This window comes from Drosophila navojoa, chromosome 2, assembly GCF_054131105.1.
Source record: "Drosophila navojoa isolate 15081-1374.11 chromosome 2, UAZ_NAV_1.0, whole genome shotgun sequence".
NCBI classification, from domain to species: Eukaryota; Metazoa; Arthropoda; class Insecta; order Diptera; family Drosophilidae; genus Drosophila; species Drosophila navojoa.
This window is the reverse complement of record NC_142890.1, coordinates 303,691-317,074: the sequence shown is the minus strand read 5'-3', so window position 1 is coordinate 317,074 and position 13,384 is coordinate 303,691. Positions and strand designations below refer to the sequence as shown.

The window sequence follows — 13,384 nt, the reverse complement described above, 5'->3', positions numbered from 1 at the left end:
CATTTCACGATGCAGTATAAAATGATATTATTTGCAGTTCATTTGCTTTACATTATAAACTCAATATTTTAATCGAGAAGTAAGGAACAAATATTTCTTAGCATTTCAGAGTAATTGTTTGATTAATGAACACCAATCAGTCAAGAAGTCGAACAGCTATGTATGTATGTATTTACACATACATCGATATATACATACTACATATATTGTTTATACATAACACATAAACATGTATGTTCTTGAACTCGTAAATTGATATGGCACTTCGCTAATTTCTTGGGTAAGCGTTGCTTTGTTTATACATATGTGTGTACAAAAGAGACGACAAAAACATGATTCAGATTTTCAGACACTTCAATTGTCTGTCTCACAAGTTTCAGACCAAGTGGCAGATACACATACATATGTATGTATGTAAGTATAAAGAAACAGCTTTGTGCGAGTTTCTTGGAGCTAAAGCATTGGGATGACTAACTGAGAATGCCTGTGATTAGTTAAATATAATACCTGTAAAATCGCCTTTTCTTTTTATTGATCAGCATTTCATCAGAATTTAAAATGAGAACCAAAAAGAACGTTACAATCGCTCCGTTTTCAAGTAAATTCTGGTTCATTTTTCAAAATATTTAAAAATGTTTAGTCATTTCAGATCTAAATAATTATTTAGGTAAATAATTATATTTCTAGTTGGAGTAAGCTATGAGATTTTCACCGTATTTATGTAATATGTTTATATTAAATTTTCATTGAAAATTATAATCAAATAATAGACGAACTACTTAGTTCATGGAGAAAAAGAACTAGCGCTCAGCTATCGATATATATCGACACGTCCCTTGTTGTTGCTCTTATACATCGTAGCATCGATACACTAGTTATGCTCATTCTTTCTCACAGAATCGTTGCGTACGGACGTCGTCGCGCGTCGCGTAGATATTTTTAATTATTTTCTCAGCTTCTGGTAGGTGGTGCGCGCAGCAAATAAGAAAGAAATTTGTGTATTGCAGCAGAAGTTTTTCAGTGCGCACAGGCTGTGCCGCGCTGCTCGCAAGTCTCCGCAGAGTAAAGATTCAAAACTAATGTGTAACAAAGAAAAGTGCTGAGCAAATCAGATACGAGTGAACAGTGTAAAATACATTTAAGTTCAAGGTTTACAGTTTCTTCATACAATGCCAGAACCGAAGTTCAAACGCAACTAAATTTAAATCGCTGTGCAGATTTTTGTATACACTCTGTCGCGTATGTGTGTGACTGTGTGTGTGAGAGCGAGTGTTAGTAAATGTAACTACTGCATTTTGCTTTGTCGACGGGCCACTGCTATTATTGAATTAATAAATGTACACACAATAAGAAAATATATAACATTGTCTCAATCTATCTGTGGAAAAATATCTAAACCCAATTACTCAGTTTGCTCTCAGTTTAATTCGATTGACACAGAGGCAGGCGGTAGAGCGCGAGCGCAAGCAGCAGCAGCAGTAGCAGCGGCGACAGCAGCAGCCCCAACAGAATATAAGGCGACAGACTTAACTTGCCCACTCTTCGTCTGTTGGTGGTGGGAGAGACGCATATACAATACAGCAACAGCAATAGCAGCAGCAACAACAAGGAGAGCCAAACCTACTCTCAACTCTGCTTTTGCGCAGAGAAACGCTGCGAATTCGCCGTGTCTCTGAGCGCTGCTCAGTTGCAGCTCGGTCGACGCTATTTGGAAACACCTTGCTCCAATATTTTTGCCTGGCTTATGCTCTGCTTTGCGTTGTGCTGCTCTGTAGCTAGCGTTCGCACGACTCAATCGGTGTTGCCGTTGCCGTCGCAGTCGCAGTCGCCGTCTCAGTATCGTTTCATGCGATTCTTTGGACTGCAGCAGCATAAAATTTGTCGGGAAAACTCGCTGCCACAAAGAAAAAGGCAACATTTTTTGTTGTAATTTTCCAATGCTGCTTGGCTGTGCTTTGCACGCGATTCCCTACAATTTGGTTGCGGCCAGTGCTGCAGCTGCTGCAGCAACAACAATAACAACTATACGCAGAACGGCAGCAGCTTCAACATTGTCGCCGTGTCGCCAGCAGCGCCGCAGCATCGCCAGCCCATCGGACTCGCCATGTACAACAAAAACAAGAACAACAACAGGAACAGAGACGCCAGCATAGAACAGGTTTGTAGCTTTAACATTTCTTTTTCGTTATTTTTCTGTTTTTTTTTTTCTTTTCTCTCATCTCTCCGTTGTCGTTGCCTCAACTCATTCTCGTGCTCCGCTCGTTGCTTCGTTTTCGTTTCGTTCGCTTATTCATAACTTTTTTGGTTATAGATTTTTGTCAACCACCCAACCTGCCCATCCTCCCAAGACTAAGCTCTGCTTTGGCATCTCAAAAACCGAGACCCATGTTCCCAGTTCCTTCTCCCCCGGTCCGCCCTCTGTTCTCTCACATGCTCAACTGTTTCAGTTTTTCAATTATTAATGGTGGCCATTAGTGCGCGACGTCCGTCAGTTCCTCCGTCAGCCCGATCGCCGTACGTACGTTATGCTGCCACGCCCCCACCTATAGCTCACCTCGTTGTCGTGTAGAATTTTTTCCCTTATCGGACAAATTGTGTTTGTCTGAAAAGTTCAATGAGGTGCGCGCACTGCAATTGCACTTCGGCCCTTCCATTTCGTCCCGTCCCGTTTCGTTCCCGTCCACTTCAGGCCGGCGTAGAGCTAGCTGCCAATTCTGTCATATTTATGCTATCGACATATATACAGTGAAGACTCCTATTAACGAGCCCACAAGCGGTGCTTTGAGTAGTCCATCTCACTTATTGAATTAATTCGTAAGCTCGATGGAATTATTTCTTATTCTGACCTTTAAGCAATAAGATAATATTATAGAAAATGAAGCAGAGCTGTATATATGTATACATATATTCAGTTGCAGGACCCTCCGGGTAACTGGTACCCGGGCTGTCCATCCGATAGAGCTTTCACTGTACAATATTTGTATATCGTAAATACATGCTTGTGTATGCATTTGTATTGCTAGATTGAAATCATGTTGGCATGTCTGGGTGTTTCAGATAGCGATAACGATTCGAATTTCGAGCCCGCAGCACAACGGAAATGCGTTGCATTAAGTGAATTACGCAACTCCCTTCTCATCGCCCTCTCGAAACACCCTTACCTTGCACCACCTCCCCGCCCAGCGGTTCTTTTACAGTGCTGACTAATTTTTTTTCTCACTCTGCGTGTGTGTGGGTGCTGAGAATGAAAAATGATTACTACAATAGCTGATAGATAAATCTCTATGTGTGAGTGTACGTAATTCTCAAGAACAAATATAGTTGAACTCTTTTATTTGTTGTGCAAAACTGGCTCATATCTTAGTCTACAGTCATGCAATGTTTATAAAAGACAAAATTAGATCATAACTATAATTAATATGGTTAATAGATATATAACAGAATTACTCACATAGGAAATTTGAAACTATATTTTTAACCATTATGACTATATAGCGCGCATTCGATAAATAAATATAGTTGTCAAAAATGTATACTTCATCAAATAAGTAGTTTATGAAGTTAAGAATTAGTTGGAAATACTATCACAGAAGTCACTAAGAACGAAATATCCTTTAGTTTTGTTGACCGCTAGCTTGCATATGAACTAGTTTCGGACTACATAGGTGGAGTTCCTGGGATTTCCGAAAAAAACAATATAAATAATTTATCAATTGTCCTAATCCAGCCTTAAAATGTTTTTGCTTTTGTATTTTGTTATGCCAGCTGCAACATGGGGGATTTATGTCGAGTTTAATTAAGATAGCGTTCAAGTTGAAATACGTAGACCTTTTGCATTAAACACTTACTTGAGAGAACCTACCCTCATTGCTTGCCTAATGAAAACTCGTATTATTGATAAATTTGTGCTTACCTGAGCTAAGTGCCAGAGTCCTGGCTGGCTCCTTGGCAATTTATGCGGTACTTACGGCTTGTCTACTACTTTATTATCCCAGCTTAACCTTGCGTAACCCAAGCTCTTTGTCTTGTGCAGGCAGACACACACAATCGCATACACACACACACACACTCACACATACATATATATATATATACATATATAAATGGGCCTTTTAGCAACCCCTTTGGAAACTTACCCAATTTGCCACCAAAACCCAATAAAGTCATTTCACAGTTAAAATTATAGTATTTGTTTGCAGAGCTGCCGACTGTGGGTCCATTTGATAATTGCTTAAAGCTGTACCCATTCCACCCAAGCACACACACGCGCGCGCACAGTCCCCAGTTGGAACAGTTTGTCATGGCCCATTCCCCATTTGCGAAAAACACATGCGAAAGCCATGTCGGGTCGCATATGTTTCTCAAAGTGATTATTTTCACTAAAAATAAACGAAATTAATGATTGATGAAGTGAGACAAGGGAGCGAAATGTCAGACATCAACACCAGAAGAAGAAGATGATGAAGATGGGGAGGAACCCGACCCCACAAACCATTCTCACTTCGATTCCTACTGCCGGTCGTTCCCGGTTCCTTCCTCAGCAAACAAAGAACGAAACAGCAACATTTCAATCGTAATGAGCAGGGGAAAGTGTCAATTAATTGAAAGCAGGTGGAGTAGGTGTTCGGTGCCAAATGTAAAATGGGAGATGGAAGCTGGAAGATTGATGCTGGGTAGCCAGCCACCTTCATCTTTCTTTACGGCGAGTCCAGCCTTTTGTCGCAACCGCAACCAGACGGAAATCATAAAAATGTTGCACACACAAATATTTTTTATGTGTCTTCGCTCGCGTCTTCGTCTCGCCGGGTCGAAAATAATAATAAAATGCGAATAAAATAAAACAAACAAGAAATAATATTTCGAAGAGTTTGGCAAACATGGAATACCCTTTAGATATAGAGAAAGTCTTTGAAAGATCTTGATTGTTCGCCATAGAGCAAAGAAGGTATAAATAGAATATGAAATGATGTTTTGAAGAGAGCTTCTGCCTTAATAATATACTGATAAGACTTGTAACGAATGTCTTAGGGACAACTGAAAGTATTTTAGTCTGGAATCCGGATTTATATAGCAGTTAGACAATATATAACAGTCTGCTAGAATATTTTGTTTTATAGATTTTCTAACGAAATTGAAATACCCAATCGGCAGAGTAGCGAATAATAAATGCCACGAGACGCCAAGACGCGGGACGCAGGAGGCGTGGCATAGAATGGGCGACCGTGCCACATATTTCGTTTATATATTTACTTGACAAGTTTCGCAGGAGTCGTCGACTGTGCGCTTCATGCCCGTTGCCCGTCGCCCGTTGCCCGTCGCCCATTGCTCGCTGCCATTTACGTCTTGCGTCTTGGGTCCCTTTCGCTTGCGGCGTCTTTTGCCATTTCAGTGCAGTGCAGACCCCGGCGCTGCATGTCATCAACAACATCATCTACATCTACTCGCTCTGCGTCTCGGAGTCGGACTACGTCTACGTCTCCTTTCTCTGTCCACGTCTCCGTCCTCGGCTCCAACTGCGGCTCCGACTGTTGTCTGCTGTGTTCTATTTTATAGTCCAAACGTGATGGCAAAATGTGCCTGCTGCATATATATTTTCATTTTCTTTTTTGTTTTCCCCGGGCTTTTCCCAATGCCTGCTGTGCTGTGTTGTGTGCTGCCTTGCCTTGCCGTGCCTTGCCTTGGCTTGCATTTTCCTGCCACGCTTTGGAAAAATAAATTAATGGGAAACATGCAAACATAAATTCGTTTTTTAGCTGTCAGGTGTTTCACATTTTAAACGTAAATTATATATAAAGCAGCAAACAAAATTATAATTCCGCCTAAATGTTTTATTGGCCACCGACTGTTGTCTGTTTGTCTGTCTGCCCGTCCAACTCTCCCTCTGTGAGCATATATACCCTGTCCATATCTTATTGGGAAGGCAGGCAGCTCTGTCTGTCAACAGAAATCCTCATCGACATTCCTACCAATTGTTTTTGTGCACGGTATCTGTTCGTCGTTCATTCGCATTGTTTATTTTATGCTTTCGCAGCAGCCAATGGAAATTTAATTTTATTTAAATTAATGATGAGGCTTATAATTGGCCTCGTTTTAGGTTTTTAGCTTCCTTCTATTCATGTTGGTTTTTATGTGGACACTTTACAGTGTGAATGGCAGCGACAACGTCAGCTTCATCTCCATTTCAATCTCCCTCTCCATCAGCATCTCCTGCTCCATCTCAATCTTCATCACAATCTCTAGCTCGCATCTACATCAGGGCCTTTCTTTGGCTCGCTTTTTGAAGAGCATTTGACGTGACTTGGGCTTCGCTTTTCGTGCGATGCGCTCTCTCAACTTTGATTATGACGTGAAGTTGGCCAAGTGCAAATACTTTGCTCGTACTTTTTAATTAACTTAATTAGCATAGATGATGGGCTAAGAAGAGCAGCGCTTACATAACATGGAAATTGCATTATGCCTTCCCACCGCCTTCCCCTCACTGTGACCAGCCCCACTGTCCATCAGCTCGTATGGGAAAGTTGACAGGGTGGGCGTGCTCGGTTTTCTGGCCTTTTGATTTGGGCTATGGCAGCCCTATAAATTACTCAGAAGAATCTCTCTTCTATTCACATAGTCCTCATTATGTGCATAATGTGCTCAAATGCTATACGAAGCGATTGCTCTTTTAAGTACCACCAGACGTACTTAAATGCCTCCCCCACACCTTGGCTGATTTAGAATTCCTTGTGTTCATTGAGATCCAACCTACTAATTGGTAATACTAATTAAAAACATTTCAATTGAGTAACCAGCACCACTCCGATTTCGTCAGCCATTGTGGTAAATATATTATAAGGCCCGTCGAAAACCTTGTTTAGCGTTACCTGACGTGCGGTTCACGCGTCGTTTCCACTGAGTATTCGCATAGACAGATGAACAGTAAAGATTATATGCAAAGTTTCATACCTGAGCTTAGATTTCATATTACACATTTCAACTGTTGTGCAGAATGTTTTCAGCTTTTCATGTTTTCGAGTTTGTTCTCCAATTATAATTGTTTCTACTGTAATATATATAGGTGCTTTTGTCAGTCAATATTAGTTCTATTATTTAGTGTGAAGAAGCTAGATTATAATAAATCGTAGTGTTTAGAGCTGTGAGTTGGTTAATCACTGCTCAATCAACCGTCAGTCAATGAAGCACTCATCCATCACTCAATCGATAGTTTCGTTCGCTCTATTTAAGCTAGATTTACATACTCAATTAATGATTTTTCTATGGTCGTGATTACTGCTTCCCTTTTGATTGTTGGTTCCACAAATTATGTGCCTCGGCCTCTCCGATCTTAAATTATGTGTCGAAGTTTTTTTCTTTATTTAAATTTTAGTTGGGCTTTTTTTTCATAGCTGCTGGGGCACGTCTCGACAAAAAATCATAATCTTTCAAGTGGTTGTTGGTGTTGCTCTTGTTGATATTGTTGCTTGGCAGCTGATTTCCCCCGCCTCATTGCCATCTGCCCGGAGGCGCTAAATGCAGGAAAACAAAAAGAAATAACGGAAGAGGCCGCGCAACACCGGAGACATAAGAAATTTGTATAAGAAATCTATAAATTTTGTCTTAATTTTTTCTCTCGTCTCGTTCGGTTCGTTTTTTTTTCTTTTATAACGCGTGATTTTTGATTTACGCGCCATTGGACATTTTATTTGGATTGGAGTGTTTGGTTTCCCAGAGCACATATTTATTTTTTTGTCTCTTTTCCCCTCGTTGTATTTTTTATTTTTATATTTATTTTTATTGCTTTTTAATGCGCCGCTGAGGAAGTTTTATTTCTGGGGGCAACTGCAATTCCCCCAATCGTTTTAAGTTAGGCGCTGTGCGTGTGGATTGTTGAACAATGAATTTTCTTGGGATTATCTATGTGTGTGATATAGTGCGCGTGTGTGTCTACTATATTGTATGTAAATGTGTCTGCGTGATACTGAGCTGGAGGCAGCAACAGCCAACGCTGCGGTGGCGCTTTATTGTAGAGTGTGAGAAACAGAAGAGGGTATTCTAATATTATCATGAAATGTGTACGGTAAATAAAATATATTCGTGATGTTTCTCAACGCTTTAATATCGAATTATTGGCCAATTAATCCGTTAAAGAATGTGAATCTATAATATGTTTATAAGGTGATTCCATCTAATAAACTGGCTGATGATTAACTAAATCTCTGAAAGAGTATTCAGGCTTCAGGGAGCCGTAGCAAACAGATTTCTTGGTTGATTTAAATTCAAATGCGGCAATTGTCAGTATTTGCCACCTTCTTTGATATTTATGCTCTTATGTACAAAACACATATATTATGTATATATAATAAACATAAAATATTCAACTCTTGTCTTCTGCAACCCACACAGAATACGCAGCAGCAGCCACAGCAAGAGGAGGGGACGCCGCAGCAGCAGCAAATGCAGCTGGCAGTAACCGCAGTCAGGACGAGGGCGAGCACGAACCGGAGCAGGACCTTAGCCACGTCCAAGGCGAGAGCTAGAGCCACGTCGTTAATCTATTTACCGCCTTTCTGTCAGCCATGTGGACACGTGCCTGCGGCAACAGCAGCAACACCACCAGCAGCAGCGGCGGCATCAGCATCGGTATCGTCCACCAGCTGTTCCTCAACTACGACTTCTCGGTGCTGTTGTTGTTGTTGTAGTAGCAGTAGGGAACATAAAAATGATGATAAACATGCCACAGTGCCGACGGTGACAACAGCAGGAGCAGGAGCTGGAGCAGGAGCAGTTATAATGTGCCCAGCCTCAGTCGCAGTCGCAGTGGCAGTTTCAGCCTCAGTCTCAGCCTCATCCTCGCCAGCAACTTCTTTGGAGCTGGCGCACAAATTCCTGCAGCGTGATATTCAGTTTAGAGTGGCGCCTAGCTGCAACGCTCTCAAACGCTCGACGCAATTAGTTATGCCAATTGTTGTAGGTGGCAGCAACAGCAGCAGCCATGCTAGCGCCTCGGAATGCTTGCGACGCCAGCGCCAGCGACGTGAGCGTATGCGAATCGAGCGAGAAAGTCAGGGGGCACCGCAGCTGGACACAATAAAACCAATCAGCAGTGCAACAGCAACTAGAACCACAACAGCAGCAACACTTGGAGCAACAGCAACAACAAAAACAAATAGTTCGCAAACAACGACAACGACAAAAATTGACGAGGAGAAGTTGAATGAGCAGCTTGTTGAGGATGAAGATGATGAAGATGAATGTAGGTGCTATAACTATAACGGTGATATTAGTGCGCTGGAACGTCTCGAGCAAGAGAAGGAAGAGGAAGCGCTAAAGAAAAGGCAGCAACAGCAACAGCAGGAGAAGGAGATGGAGATGGAGATGGAACGACAGCAGCAGCAGCAACAGACGCTGCCTGAGTGGTATCAACTTCCTAGCATTACGTGGCTAAAATTCTGGCAGCAGCAACTATGCAACAGCTACAGCAACAGCAGAAATAGCAGTAGCCACGCCAGCAACTTCGCCAATGCGACAACGCTAACAACGAATATAACGACAACAACGGCAGCAGTAGCAACAACAACAACAGCAGCAACAACAATCGACAGGAGTCGGGGCAGAAGCTGCGGCAGCAACAGCATGACGTCGACAAAAAGTTGGCTGAGAGCAATGTGGCTGACGCTGCTGCTGGCCACGTCCGTTAGCGGCTGGGGAGGACGTCAAGATGGTGAGTAATACGTGGACAATGTACAGATACCCTTCGTGGCTTGAACATATAAACAATTATTCCTACATCCAATCCGTATGTATACATTACCAAGGGAGCTAGTTTGGCATAACGTATTCTATTATAGTCGGTAACCTCACTTCACAGCTGACAGTGCTACACAAGAGTGTCATATACCCTACATTGCGTTTGCCCAGGGTATCGGCAATAGAGCTGGAGTCAAGATGAAAAGTCGCAGAAATGCGCGTAACGCATGCCGTTAAGTAGCGTTATGATAGGAATTTATAATTTGACTTGCGCCACAATGCCACCTCCATCCATCTAATCGCCCCGCCATCTTTAGAGGCCCAACCCCCGGCCCACAGCGGCCCCTTACAAGTGGCCATTCGCCCCTCCTACTCATCTGCTGAACGACAACAGCATTTCATTTAATTTTGAGCATAATTTTTAGTGGCCCGAGCGTCAGCTGCCTGCCACAGCTTGTGTCTGCGCCCAACCCCTGCGAGTGATTGCCTCCGCCAACCGACCTCCCTCCACCCCCGCTCTCTTCATTTGCGCCCTCTGGTCGGTCATGCTCAATTGAATCCATAAGTAGTTTGTGACCACAGATCTGCGTGCTCGTATAATGCGTTTCAACTGTTTCTCCATGAGCGAATTTGTCCAAAAAACAAGTAAGAGTACTTTAGTCATTGATGTCTGACTAGGAGTTACCCCGCAATTACATTTGAAGTGGCTTTATATACACTCAAAGGCGAAATGGGTACATATCCGTTTTATGCATTTATGGTATATGGCATTAGTATTCAAATACATATATTCCATAAATATGATATAATCGGTGATCTGCTCAAATAACATATTTTATACATATTCCTCATATTTTGATATTATTATTGAGTCTTATCTGCTTACGTGATTTAATCTTTTGTCTTTTTCCGAATGTCGGCTTTCAACCATTCAAATTATAATATACACTTATCTGTCATCAACGACTACAGGGTATAAAAAAAAACAATTTTTTTTTTGGCTGAAAACAATAAGAAAACAACGGCAACAGCCGCCGCAGCAGAAGCAACAATAACAACAACAAATGGCAAATTGTACGGAAATTGCCCGAAACAAACTGGCAGCAACCGCCATCCGACCACCGACCGCTGACCATAATTCACTCAAGTTAGACAAAAGCATTTTCGGGCGTTGCGTACACCCCACCAACGCTCTATCTGTTACCTCCTACTACCCCTACTACCCCTACTTGCGTTTGCTAACCAAAACCGAAACGAAAGTCCAAAATTCCAAATGCAAACGCAAATGAGTCTAAAACGAAGCGTCATGCTCTTTGAGCTGCTCTTACATGTGTGTGTGTGCGTGTGAGTATGTGTGTTCCGTGTTTGTGTGTGCTGCGTAGCCATTGTCCCATCAATAAGGGTGGTCCAGCATAGCGCCCTGATAGTACTCAACGCCAAGCACTTAATGGGTCCACACCCACCAGAAGGTGCAGGGCACACGAGGGTTGCGGAAGTGGAGTGGGGGCGTTTTAATTGGGTTAAGGAGCTGTTAGCGCGTTAAAGCTGTCATTACACATACAGATATCTAGACATAGTCGTTGAGAGATAAGCGCACACATGCCTAACAACTGCTTGTAGGTCCACAACGAAAAATTGCCTGTCATAATAAGTAACATTTGGCAGGTGGGTGAACTAATTAAGTGTTTTCTGATGGAGGATAATTATTTTCACTATAAGCCCAACTACATTATTCATGTGAACGGGAAATAGCATTTTAGCAGAGCGACTTGTACAGTTCTGTGCTAAAGTTCTTTACTTCAATTTTGCAACTTGTTCCTGACTAGACCTGTAAAGCCCAAAAATATTACTTCTCACTGACTCAACTCATGAGTTCCATATTGAATTTCTGTATTGAACTTTTAAAAATAATCGGAAATATATTTTTGTGAGGAAGTAGACGGATATATAAGTATTGCGCTGCACCCTCTTACTCATTAATTAATGATTCACAGTAAGTTTGTATCGGGTAGAAGCTTCCGACTTTTGCTTACGAACGTTGTACTTACTTTGTTTAAGGCCCAAGACGTACAGTTTTGCTTATACAAATTCAACTTCCTTTCTCCACATAAATGCTTTTAAAAAACACCGTTAATGTGGCTGATAAGGGTCTTACGGCCACGATACAAGCCTAATGCCAGGCGATTACTGTCAGTTGATAAGACTAAAATGTCAATCGCAACTCTTTTTCGAGTTACTTAAATATTTGCCAATCCAACAGGCGCAATCTAACAGGCGGTGCGGACCTGTGCTGCGTACTTGAGCCACTCTAATCCATGAAAAAAAAGTATTTTCATGCATGCCTGTCTGTTTGTGTGTGTGTGTGTGTGTGTGTGTGTGTGTGTGTGTGTGTGTGTGTGTGTGTGTGTGTCTGTTTGTGTGTGTGTGTGTGTGTGTGTGTGTGTGTGTGTGTGTGTGTGTGTGTATGTAAAGCCCTTCATTTCAACTGTCCATACGTATTTGCACGCTTGCCTGTCTCTCAATTCCAACGTTCGTCGTTTCCGTCCACCCGTCCATTGGTTTATTTTTGTATTTTTACTTTAAGCGTGTAGTTTTGCTGGATTTTTATCCTGTGGCTATATTTCGGGGGTAGCTGCTGATATGGCATAGGCCATAGACAGCTATGTTGTTGCTGGCAAAAGTATTGAATCATGTTGGAGCATTATGCACGGCACTTGAAATTGGCGAAACAATTACAATGGGTCGCACGGCAAAGTATGCTACACTTTATATACACACGCCCACTGTGCGTGAGTGGGCGAGCGCATAGAGTAAGAGAGAGAAAGATAGAGCAGGGAGAGCGAGAAAGGGGGGACACATTATGACAGCTACCGCAACAACAGCATCGGTAGCTGAACAAATGTACAAGTCATTGGACAATGGAAGAGTCAGCGAAAAGGGGGAGCTGGAGCAGAGGTGAGGCGAGGTGGGCTAGCGGGCTAGCGGGCAGGCGGGCGGCTTCTCAATGAGGCTCAGAGTTCACAGCGATTCGCTGATCCTGCGCAGGAGCACCTTTTGTTTGCCACAAATGTGAAAAACAACAAAATGAAAATGAAAAAAAAAAAAAATATAGAAATGGGAAAGAACAAAAGCAAAGCAAAAAGTAAAATAAAATAAAGTAAAGTAAAACAAAATAAAAGAAAGCAAAGAAATAATAAAATAAAATGTGTATAGCTTGATATATTTGTGTGTGTGCGTGTGTGTGTTTGTGGTGTGTAAGTGAGTGCTGTGTGTGTATGTGTGTGTTGATTCGTGCGCACATTCGTCTCTACTTTTGCGACTTTTGTGCATTTGAATGCGTATAGCACTCGGCTTCGGTTGTGTTTTTTGGGTCCACCCTTAAGCCCAGCCCAGCCCAACTCTGGCAGAAAGCTATTCGAGGGTGGTTTTACCATTTTCTAGCCTTGTGTGTGTGTGCTTGTATGTATTGCATTGGCTATACTTATTGTTTGTGTGTGTATGTGTATGTAAGTATGCGTGGCATGCCTTAAGCTAACGGCTGCTTTTTCCTTTGCCTTACTCTATGCATTGGCTTGTTCCATGCTCTCTCTCTCTCTCTCTCTCTCTCTCTCTCTCTTTCTCTCTCTCTATGCTCTTTTTAATATTCACAATTGCCATT

At 42.1% G+C, this 13,384-nt stretch overlaps 1 protein-coding gene and 1 long non-coding RNA gene across 4 annotated transcripts in view; both read left to right on the top strand.

The window, feature by feature from the left end:
* The first annotated feature begins 873 nt into the window (after positions 1–873).
* aus (argus) overlaps positions 874–13,384 on the top strand; it is a 29,456-nt gene continuing 16,945 nt past the window's right edge. For all 3 annotated transcript variants that reach the window (XM_089265497.1, XM_018102676.3, XM_089265496.1), the window contains exons 1-2: positions 874–2,158; positions 8,383–9,700. In XM_089265497.1, coding sequence (XP_089121623.1) covers positions 2,105–2,158; positions 8,383–9,700 — 1,372 coding nt within the window. In that variant the 5' untranslated portion in view covers positions 874–2,104. The remainder of the gene's footprint in view (positions 2,159–8,382; positions 9,701–13,384) is intronic.
* Positions 9,731–12,841, top strand: LOC149092029 (uncharacterized). Its single transcript, XR_016197659.1, has 2 exons — positions 9,731–12,106; positions 12,199–12,841. It is a non-coding gene; the product is annotated as an uncharacterized LOC149092029 (long non-coding RNA).